Here is a 12,446-nt window from a genome sequence, read left to right as displayed (position 1 = left end):
ATTAAAACAAAATCCAAGATGCAAGTCTTTCGAACTATCTTCTTAAGTAGCTGTTATTGATCCTTCTGATACAACATGATATCCTTCCCATTGATGAAGATCTCTCAAAACCAACAATGTATTTAAACACATATCTACAAAAATTTATCTACCACCTAAATAATGATGCAAATAAACCTGTTGCTAACTTTAAGATTTATGTTACCTGAACTCATTCAATACCTTTATCATAGATTACTTCAAAATATTGTACAATAAGTTTATGTCAACTTAAACTAATATTTATTTCAATAAAAAGTTATATATTAGTACAGTTAGATAAGATAGCATAACATATTATAAATAAAACATAGCAACATAAAAAACTTATAAAAAAGATAATTATGAAAAAATAACTAAAAGATAAAAATAACTTGTGTATAATACCTGTGTTTCTTAAATTGCACAATAAAACATTTTGTTAAAAGCTTTAAAAGCCTCTAGATAACATTCCAATTTATAAATAGTCTAATTAATTTAAAAGCTAAAATGGATACATATATATTTATATACATAAAAATATTAGGGTGATTCTAAAAACAAGTTTTTTTGAAATTGTCTGCTGCCACCCCCTAAATGTGTTCTATGTAATAAAATAATACTAAATTAAAAAAATTTGTGAAAAAAAAACTTTTAGGGGTCGCTCAAGACCCTTTAACATCAGACAGGTCCCCAATATTTTGAATAAAAAAAGTTCTTCAAAAGCTTATCATGTTGGGTCTCAAAAGAAGTGAAATTTTATAAAAATTTCAAAAATAAAAAATTTTATGGAAACACAAATTAAAAAAGTTTTTTTAAAAAAACTATAAAAATATGTACTTTTTTATTTTTTTGTTAAAAAATGATAGTTTTTTAGCCATAAATTAAATTAGTAATCTTTATATAAAATGATTAATATTTTTGAAATATTTTTGAAATTTTTATAAAATTTATATATGTATGTACATATATATATATATATATATATATATATATATATATATATATATATATATATATATATATATATATATATATATATATATATATATATATATATATATATATATATATATATATATATATATATATATATAGTTCTATAGTTTGTTGCATTTGGGAAGCACGGAAGGAAAAAAATGATTCTTACGCCAACACATACATCACTTTTAATTACTTTTGACTTTCGTCCAACATTTGCGTGTTGGACAAAAATCAAAACCATTAATTTAATTTCAAATTAATTGTTTTTTAAAAAAACCACAAAAACGCAAAAAAAAAACATCGACTGACAAGTAGCCTGACTCGCAAGGGAGTGCTGCTATATCGACTGACAAATAGCCTGACTCGCAATGGAGTGCTGCTACATCTACTATCTTTTAGCCTGACCCGCAAGGGAGTGCTGCTACATCGACTGAGGGTTTGGTTGGGGCAGGCAGTCTATCAATTAATAAAAAAATAATCTTGCATTTTAATTTTTAATTTTTGTCAACAAAATATGGAAAAAACTTTCGGACAACATATAAGAGTTCTATATACAACCCTTAGATGTTGTCCGAAAGTTTTTTCCATATTTTGTTGACAAAAAGTAAAAATTAAAATGCAAGACCGGAATTATTTTTTTTATTAATTGATAGACTGCCTGCCCCAACCAAACCTTCAGTCGATGTAGCAACACTCCCTTGCGGGTCAGGCTAAAAGATAGTAGATGTAGCAGCACTCCCTTGCGGGTCAGGCTATTTGTCAGTCGATGTAGCAGCACTCCCTTGCGAGTCAGGCTATAAGATAGTCGATGTAGCAACACTCCGTGCATGATTTACAGTGAAAAAAAAAAAACATTTTATTAAAAAAACTAAAAATAAAAACATTTTATTAAAAAAAACAAAAATAAAAACTTTGTTTATATTGTTAAAAACATTCAGAATGTTTTTAAAACATTCTGGTCAATTAAACTTGCGTTTTTGTGGTTTTTTTAAAAAAACGATTTATTTGTAATTAAATTAATGGTTTTTACTTTCGTCCAACACGCAAATGTTGGACGAAAGTCAAAAGTAATTAAAAGTGACGTATGTGTTGGCGTAAGAATCACTTTTTTCCTTCCGCTCTTCCCAAAGACAACAAACTATAGATCTATATATATATATATATATATATATATATATATATATATATATATATATAAAGTTAAATACAAGTCATATATTATGTACAAAATATATAATTCATTACACAATATAAAAAAAACACAGTTAAAACATTAAAAAAAAACAGTTAAAACATTCAAAAAGAATGTTTTATTTTTTAAAATAAATTTAAAAAAATGCTTAATATTATAAACGGAACTATGAAAAAGATTTATGACAGATTATTATCAATTTAATTTTTCATAAAAGCATTTATATAAGAAACTGATTTTTTAGTAAGTAAAATAAAAATAACATATAAGCAAAAAGAGTTCTTCAAAAGTCAACCTGGTACTCAAAAAAAGCAAAATTATGTAAAAGTTTTAAAAATCATTTGTTATATAAAAAAACATATTGAGGAAAAAAAAAATCTTTAAAAACTTACAAATGCACCTTTTTTATCTTTAGTTGAAAATAACAAGTTCTTATAAAAAAAAATTAATTATAGGTTTTAATATAAAACAATTATTGTTTTTTAAAAATTTTATATAACTTTGCTTCTTTCGAGTACCAGGATAACCTACTTTTGAAGAAAGTAGGTAAAACTTTAACAAGAACAATACTTATTAATTAAAAAAATAAAACAAAATAATCAACTCAAATTTGTATAAATAAAAAAGATTTCAAATAAAATATAAAAAAAAATATGTTGCATGAAAAAAAGTAAAAAAAAGAAATAGTTATTTAAGGGAATGAGATAAAATCTCTGCACTAGGAGTGTATGTATATATGTATGTATGTATGTATGTATGTATGTATGTATGTATGTATGTATGTATGTATGTATGTATATATATATATATATATATATATATATATAAATATACACTGGCGAGCAAAAAAAAGTGAACAGTACAATTTTTCAGTAAATTATGTATTATTAATCAATTAAAAATATAATACATAAAATATAACATATTGCTTATGTTAAATACATATACATACACATATATACGACTCATTTTGAAAAAAAAAAATTAATATTTTGTGTGGCCACCACCATTTTTTCATCACTTTATTTAATCGACGCGGCATCGACTCAATTAAATTTGCTATCAAACGGTCAGGTATCGTAACCCAAACTTGTTTTATGGCTGCCCAAAGATCATCCGAAGATGAAATATTATTTTCATGGACCTCTTTATCCATATAGTCCAGGCCAATTTTCAATGGGATTAAGGTCTGGACTTTGGGCAGGCCAATTTTCAATGGGATTAAGGTCTGGACTTTGGGCAGGCCAATTTTCAAAAAGGAAGATATTGTTATCCTTGAGCCATTTTTTAACTTGTTAAGACGTATGGCAAGGAGCATTGTCATGTTGAAATTTAATTTCATCCTCTTCTAATTCTTCCAGTGTGGGCAGCAAAGATTTTTGTAGAATACTAATGTATTCTTTGGAATTTATTCGTAATCCATCTTCGACTCTATGCAATCTGCCAACACCTTTGGCAGAAAAACAACCCCAAACCATGATTCCAAGATTACCCTTAACTGTTTGGTGAATACAATCTGGATTTAATTGTTCTTTCTTACGTCTAATGCGCATCTGTGGACAATCTGAATGCAAACAAAATCGTGATTCATCTGACCATAATATTTTTGTCCAGTCTGTGTTTTTATTATATTTTACCCAAGCTAACCTTGCCTTTTTATGGCGTGCTGTAAGACGAGGTAATTTTTTACATGGGTGTATTTTGAACCCCTGATCTTTAAGACGCCTGGAAATTGTCTTAAGACGCCTGGAAATTGGCCTGGACTATATGGATAAAGAGGTCCATGAAAATAATATTTCATCTTTGGATGATCTTTGGGCAGCCATAAAACAAGTTTGGGTTACGATACCTGACCGTTTGATAGCAAATTTAATTGAGTCGATGCCGCGTCGATTAAATAAAGTGATGAAAAAATGGTGGTGGCCACACAAAATAATAATTTTTTTTTTCATATTGAGTCGTATATATGTGTATGTATATGTATTTAACATAAGCAATATGTTATATTTTATGTATTATATTTTTAATTGATTAATAATACATAATTTATTGAAAAATTGTACTGTTCACCTTTTTTTTGCTGGCCAGTGTACATATATACATCAGGGATGCGGAGTCCCAAAAAGGACTCCGGATTTGAAAGTCACAAAAAAAATACTTTATCCTACTTTTTGGTATCCAGGAGCTCTAAAAATATAAATAAGTTTATGAAGGAAAAAAATTAAGACTTTTAGGTTAGAGGAACAATCGTTTTTTAAGCCAGGAGTCCTTAGGTATAATGGCGGCAAGGACTCCGGGCATAAAAACAATAAGTTTCAAGTCATTAAATCTCATGAATTTTTTTATTATAGCAGATAATAAGTCAACAAACATGTTTAGAGCTTCTGGACACTACAGACTTGAAAAAAGTAGAGATATAAAGCCGGAGTCCTTTCGGGACTCCGCATCCCTGATATACATACACACACACACACACACACACACACACACACACACACACACACACACACACACACACACAAGTGAATTCTTAAAAGGTGCTAAGTTGGAAATATAAAAATTTTGAGTATATTTCATTTCTGAATCTTATATACTGAAATCTATCATCTATTTAAAAATTATATCTAATAATACAGAGTATTAGCCAGAAATATATTTTTTACCGCGCTTTTGCAATATTGGGAATATTTATTGATATTGTTCCACAAAATATTGGGAATTTTTATTAATATTGTCCTATTACTTAAAAAAAAAAGGAAAGGAAAACTGAATTTTGGAAATTTTAAACCCATTAAGAATTCCATGGTATACACGGTGCCATTGGGCTGGCTAACACCCTGTAATAACACCCTCTTGGTCCTAATAATAGATAGAGAAAATATAAATCTCTGTTGTTGTGCCCTTTTAAGTAGTCCACTTTTTTGTCCATTTCTCAAAATTAATTTAGTGGGTGAATTTAGTAGTACCTTTTAAAAATTCTATGTGTATATATATATTTATATACTAAATTTTTATTTTATTTAAACATATTTGTGTGTGTGTGTATATATATGTATATATATATATATATATATATATATATATATATATATATATATATATATATATATATATATATATATATATATACAAATTTACACACACACATATATATGTATTAGAAAAATTGTTTCTTTTTAAGATTATTATAATAAACAAAAGTTTCAGTTTCATATGGCACTTACAAAATAAGTGTATTATGTGACACATATGAAATAAGTTAATTAAAACATAAATTAATTAACCATTATAAATATATTCTGAAAAAAGAAACTTGATCATTCAATAGTTAATAGATGAAAAAGTTACTGCTACATATAAAAGAATTTTAAAAAATGTTAATACAAATTCAAGAACAAAAACAAGATGAACTTAAAAACTTAAAACAATAAACTCAAACTTTCAAATTTAATACACAAGAAAAATTGTTGTAAAGCTGTAAAACAATTAATATCCAGGATATTATTTTGCAAGTCCAATTACACCACATGACAATCTTGCTCCAGCATTTCCGGTGGTTTTGCTATCTTTATGGCCTCCTAATCCTAAATCATCTTCATTCTGATGGACTACTAAAGCTCTACCAATGATGCTGTTTGGACCATCCAAAGGAATTTGGGAATCTTCTATATTAACATCAGCATTTCCATAATCATCTGAGACAATGTTACCTAGATCACCTGCATGTCGATTCTCATCTTCTGGTCCACCGTGTTCTTTGTTAAATGGATTAAAATGAGGACCAGTACTCATACAACCACCTGAATAATCCCCAAACTGATGAATATGAAAACCATGTTTTCCAGGAGGTTGTAGACCTGTAATTTTTCCACTCACATGAGTTTTTCCATCACCTATATCTTCAAACTTTATTGTCCCTTTAACTATACCTTCTAACACACAAATAGCAGATTTTGCCATATTGAATAGTTATATATATGTATATGTTCTAAGGTATAAACAATGTTAAAAAAGGAAAAAATGATTCGCTATTTAAGTTAAAAATAATATAATAAAAACTTTGTTTTTTATTAAAAGTTTACAAAACATATGCATGCTTGCTCAAAAAATTTTAATGTATATAGAACATTTACATGCAATAAATAAATTATAACATAGTAAGGAATAAAGTCGACGGACCCCGGACTTATAAACTTGAAGATTAAAAATAGAGACTTTTCATTATATTTACAGCAAACCGTATAGCTCTATGACTGAGCTATTTAATTTAAACTAGCATAAAAACTTATCAAATGAGAGATAAGGCTAAATAACTGGATGAAAAAGCTAAAAACATCTGACCAAATTTTTTCGCTGTCAGGTCACCTCGCAGTCCATTTTGAAACAAATGAATATAAAACGACTGGCAATAAACTCGTTTTTGTTAATGAACACACGCGCATGGATAAAACAAATTAATTTCGTATCTGCTTTGAAACGAGAGATTACAACGACTTGAAAGACCAATCAAATTTTACCATTTTAATTGTAATGGAGTACGAGAACACAAAATTAAAAAGAAAAAGAAAAGAAAAATTCTGAAAAATGACTTCTTTATATGTAACTCGTTTTATTTAAAGTTCTAAATTCTAAAAACTAAAATTCAAAAAATTAAAAAAAAATTATTTATATGTAACCCGTTTAAATTAAAGAACTAAATGATTAGAAAACTTATTGCTTATGTCGCAACTATTTGTCGTAACCGCTAATCTGTCCAGAAATAACAGAAGCTTATCGTCTTCAGTTCGGTTTTACTAAAAACTATTTAACACTACAGCAACAACAACTCAAGTGTCTACCTCTGTTTCCTAAATACTAAAAAAGCGTTCCATAGCTGCAACAGGGACATTATGTTTGAGAAACTCTACAATTTTAAAGCTAATTACTGTATTGTCATTATACCATGAAAGCAGTGCTTCTGTTTCTTACGGAGATTAAAAATCATATCTATTTTATCTAACACAAGGAATGAGACAGGGATCTATTTTTTTGCCTCATCTGTATAATATATACACTCACAACCTACTAAAAACCTTACAAAATGAAACTATCGTAGGTATATCAATTAATGGAAACTACACAGGTGTTGTGACATGTGACATACTTCTTAGCTCCACCCTCTCAGGCCTTTAAAAACTTATTGAAAACTGTAATGTATAGACAATAAAAAATTGCAATAAAATTAATTGCTGACAAAATCGAGTTCTTGCTCACCGGTGAAAATCAAATAAAAAACTGTCCTATTTCATTCAACCACCAACAAAAAAAACTATACAAACTTAGTCTTCTAGGCATTTTCGGACATAATCCACACTTTAATTCAATCTGACTCGCTCTGATTTGCAATCTCTTTTGTCCAATTATATAAACTTTGGCTGTTCCAACTTTTACGATCTTGAGCTTTGTGAATATAAAGAAGTATTAATGAAAAAGTTTAATAGTAAAAGCTATATTAATCCTTTATTTTCTATCCAGGATATATCACCAATAGCACAGCAAAATACACTAAAATTATTTATTTGCTTGTTGAAAAATAAAGTAACATTTGATATTTTTGAGTTGTAGCTAAAAAGCAAACGGCTCCACACCCTTTTCGTCATGAACGAAATCTAGGCAACATAGTGCAATAAAAAACAAAACAAAAAAAAATTCAATAAAGATAATTCCCGAAAATGATCTTGAAATTTTAAAATATGCAACTGTGTATTTGAACTCAAAGAAAAAAGAAACTATCTTTAAGGATATTCTTGAAGAAAAAAAATTAAGATGTTTCTAAGAAGAAAAAAATTTAACATAACGTTTCCAAAAAAATCTTTTTTTTCTTTTTCCTATAATTGTTTAAGGTTCTCCCAAAGGTCTGTACGGTCTTATCACAGAGCATTTAAAGAAAAAATTTTAAGATTATCATATTGTGTTTATTTTTAATGTAACCTTTCTACTTTACTTGTATTATAGAATGGGTACTTAACAAATATAATGATAGTTGTAGAATGTAGAATATATTACTACTTTAGGAATTTGCTAAAAATCAGAGACTTGAAAAGCAATACCAAGACCATAACATCAAAAGGTCAATCCAAGACCAAGATTTTGAAAGTTTTTACGAGACCATCAGTGGGCGTTTTAATATCTTCAAAACCGCTAATAATTTTTTACAAAAAATTAATCTTGATTTGCAATATTTTGAAACAAAAACTTTTAAAACTGAACTTGAAACTTAAAAAAAATAATTTTACTGCGATACACATAAATATTAGAAGTATAAATAAAAATCCTAACAAACTAAAACTATTTCGAACAGATTACAATTACTTATTTAGTATGATCTGCTAAACAGAAACATGGTGTTCTGAATAAATATCTCAAATAGATTCAAATTTTCAAATTCTTAATTATAAAATTATATCTTTTGAACGAAAAACAAACGAAAGTGGAGGGGGAAAGGGAGGGGGGTGCTACATACCCAAAATGATCAAGCGATTAAAATAAGAAAAGACCTCACAAATGGAATCAGGATATCATTAAAAACAAAGTAAAAACTTTACATCGAATATTTTAGAAAAAGAAACGAAACAAACTTATCTAGATGCAAGGAATATAAAAACTTATTTGAAAAAACTAAAAAGAATTTCAAAAAAATCTATTACTCAAAACAATTCCAAAAAAAATTAGCGTTATTAAAAAACCTTGGAGCATATTGAAAGGAATAATTGGGAAAAAAAATACAAACTTGAATACTTTGTCAAATAGAATTTTTGTTAATGAACAATAAATATAAAATTAATGATAAGATTTCTATAGTTGAGAATTTAAATAGTTTTTTTTCAAATATTGGCCCTAACACGGCTTTCAAAATTCAATGTTTAAATAACTCTGTTAAATAATAAGATATCAAGAAATATCGGTATACTATCCAAAAGGAGAGGTGGGATCAGCGTGGTCCTGATCTGTACAACAAAGTTATATCTAAAATTATTAAACTTACAAAATCGAATAACCTGAATTCTCTTAAAACATTAATAAAAAATCTCATTTTAAACACAGATAAATTTATGCACTTTTAATAATCAAAAAAATAAAAACTCGACACCAATGAAAACTACACACCAATTGTACAGCACCTTGTGACGGTATCGGTATACTATACATAGCAAGGCTTTCGTTGTCTCAAAAAAAAAATTCTTTATTTCTCTTTCATAAAAAGCTATTATGTATTTACGCTACATTGCATGGGCGAGTACTCAAAACACTTAAAAGCATTAAATATCTATCAAAGTACCTAAAAAAGCATTTAATGTCTATCAAATTAACACATTTAATGTTTATGCTAAAATATAAACTTGGACTTCTTCCACTGCATTTCTAAAAAAAATTCTTTCATAATAGCAAATATAGATAACACAAGAGGAGAAAGAAATCTTATATTATTATTTAAAAGAAAAAATCATCTCGCGTTTCTCTATTTCATATCGTGGTCCTGATCTGTACAACAAAGTAATATCTAAAATTATTAAATTTACAAAATCGAATAACCTGAATTCTCTTAAAACATTATTAAAAAATCTCATCTTAAACACAGATAAACTTATGATAAGTAATGCACTTTTATTAATCAAAAAAATAAAAACCCAAAACCAATAAAAACCCAAAACCAATAAAAACTGTAAAGTAATTAACTGTTAAAGTAAATTGAAAAATTCATTTTTTCAAAAATACATTTTTTAGCTAATATAACTATTGTAGAGTCGAAATCTTATCTTGCTTTATAATAAAAAAATCAGTATATACCTCTGAAATTGCTTTTAAATTGTTCAATATCAATTTTTATCCATAGCAACGCTTTATTTATCAGGTTGCTACGGGTTTTTGCAATCAAAGTTATAAAATAAGCGATAAAAACAGTTTCATGCTAAACTTTTATAATGAAAATTGTTGATCAGCAGTTACTTCTTGTTTATTGACTCGATTTATACGCGAATGAGCACGCTTTATTGCTATTTTATGCTCTTTATAAGTTCTCCAATAGTCTATAGTGTAGTATACATCAGTCAATTTATAAAATATCTTATTTTAATAAAAGTGTAATGGGTCGAACGAAAAGAAAACAATCTTCTAAAAGAGTATACCAAAATAAGAAAAGAAAGTTTTATGGAAACAGACATACAAATGTCTGCAAAAATAATGAAACCGTAGCCATACCTTCAGTTGAAAACATACCATGTTCCTCATCCTACAAGAAGTTGTTCAACAAAAAAGTTGTAAATGAACCTCAACAGATAAATGAAGACTTTAACTTTATTATGAACTTTGGTTTACTTAAAAAAGCAATAATGGTCCTTAAATGCCCAGAATGTAATAAGTTAGTAAATTTGCAGTTTGATTCTTCAAAAAAATATGGCCTAAGTATTGGACTAAAAATTTGTTGCAGTGATTGTGAATGGGAAACGATTTTTTTTTCATCTGCTAAAATGGATAAAAAAATTAATTGTGTTGGACAAAAACGCTTTGACATAAACACTCGTTCAGTAATTGCATTTTGTGAAATGGGTAAGGGATTTTCAGCAATAGAAACATTTTGTGACGCAGAATCCCAATGAGTCTTTAAACCAGTTGATATGGAAGCGATGCCCAAAAGATATATTTATTGAAAGAACTGCTCTAAGTATAGGAGAAGCCTCAGCTGTACTAAATTTTAATGAAGGGCACCAGTTCTTAAATAAGTTGTTTAATGAGCTTGGAATGGAATTCGGTGTAAATGCGCAAAATTACTGTTTACGTAAAGACAATAAACGAATCATTAAAGCAGAAAAACAATGTAGTACTAAAGCAAAATCAAGAAGAAAAAAGTTAAAAGCAATAAAAAAAGGTTTTTGTGACCAAAATGAAGTACTGGAAGGTGTAACTTATAAAAGTGGTGAATTTTAAACTTCTTTTTTTTTTAATTGCGTTTTTCTCAAAATCATGTATTTGGGGTTTGCGACGTGGATTTTTTAAAAAACCAATTATCAGATTTACTCGAAATTTGGCACACATACTCACTACATTAGTATCTAGAACATACACTAAGATTATTTGTATTGCTTCTCTCGTTCAGTAATTTTTAATCATTTTTTTTCATAAATTACCCCCAAAATTGCAAAATTTTACACAAATGCAAATATTTTTTGATTTTTTTGACCATAGTGTATGTTTTGACCATAGTCTATATTTTAGTCTATGTTTTTGACCCTAGTCTATATTTTGACCTAGTCTATGTTGCAATGCCACATGTAATATATCATCAGCCAAATTTTCAATAAAAAATATATAAGGGTTCTTGAAAAATCTCTGTCGCAGTTTACCCCATTATGCTGAAGAAGATTTGTCATAATTTTTTTTTTTGCTTATTGATGTTATATTACACATTGTAGAATTTTTTTTTATTTGAAAAAGTTGATTTTTTTTTTTTTTGCTAATTACTATACTACCACCTTAAAAATAGATTATAAATGCAAAAAAAGAAGCGGAGATAAGAAAATCTGCCTACACACAATTGTATTACACAATTATCAAGTTTATTTATACATACATGAACTATATTTTCAATAAATAGTAAATCGTGTACCAACATATTTATGTGTATCCCAATAAAATTTCTTTTTGCATTTATTTTATTTTTATCAATAAAAATAATCCAGATTGTTTTTGCAGGGAGTCCACTCTGTGGCCTCCTGGCAAATGCCCATAACGAACGTGGGTAAAGGCGGCATTGGGCCAACTACAAGCAGTGGTTTTAGTAAAGCAAAAAAAAAAAAAAAAAACAGCTTTAATGTAAGAGATTTGATTAGCCTGTTTTGTGATTTATGTCAATTCAGGAAGATAAAAAGAATATTCCTATTTTTTAGTTGAACTTGTTTGAAAAAAATGATCAACGTGGCTATTGAAATTTCTGACGTGGCTATTGCATTTGAAATTTCTGTGTATGCGATGTTAACACTTTACCTCGAAGTAACACAACTATAACACCAAAAAATCTCTTCCCCCGGGATTAGAAGGGGTTAAATTAAAAATTATAAATAAGCAGAGCATGTAAAATAAATTTGTTCAATATTTTAAAACTTAATTAAACAATTTTATTAAATTTTAAATTTAATAAAAAAGTTTAATTAAATTAAACAAAATTTACTTAATTAGCTTTTTAATTAAATGTTAAAAAATTTATTTAAATACCTAT

At 27.4% G+C, this 12,446-nt stretch overlaps 2 protein-coding genes across 2 annotated transcripts in view; both read right to left on the bottom strand.

Moving 5' to 3' along the window:
• Positions 1 to 544, bottom strand: part of LOC136071813 (LIM domain-binding protein 2-like) — a 44,624-nt gene extending 44,080 nt beyond the window's left edge. The window contains exon 1 of the mRNA XM_065797217.1: positions 427 to 544. The gene's annotated coding sequence lies outside the window, so the exon portion shown is untranslated. The remainder of the gene's footprint in view (positions 1 to 426) is intronic.
• Positions 545 to 5,469: 4,925 nt separating this feature from the next.
• On the bottom strand, positions 5,470 to 6,212 carry LOC136080492 (uncharacterized). Its single transcript, XM_065797216.1, has one exon. The coding sequence runs from the start codon at positions 6,152 to 6,154 to the stop codon at positions 5,696 to 5,698; it is 459 nt and encodes a 152-aa protein (XP_065653288.1). The 5' UTR covers positions 6,155 to 6,212; the 3' UTR covers positions 5,470 to 5,695.
• Positions 6,213 to 12,446: the final 6,234 nt, after the last annotated feature.

The sequence above is a fragment of the Hydra vulgaris genome, chromosome 05, assembly GCF_038396675.1.
Source record: "Hydra vulgaris chromosome 05, alternate assembly HydraT2T_AEP".
In the NCBI taxonomy this organism is placed as follows: domain Eukaryota; kingdom Metazoa; phylum Cnidaria; class Hydrozoa; order Anthoathecata; family Hydridae; genus Hydra; species Hydra vulgaris.
This window is presented reverse-complemented; position numbering and strand designations above follow the sequence as displayed.

What these genes read in the sequence shown, in the direction of transcription:
- LOC136080492 (XM_065797216.1), bottom strand. Translation starts at nt 6,154, where the DNA reads ATGGCAAAATCTGCTATTTGTGTGTTAGAAGGTATAGTTAAAGGGACA.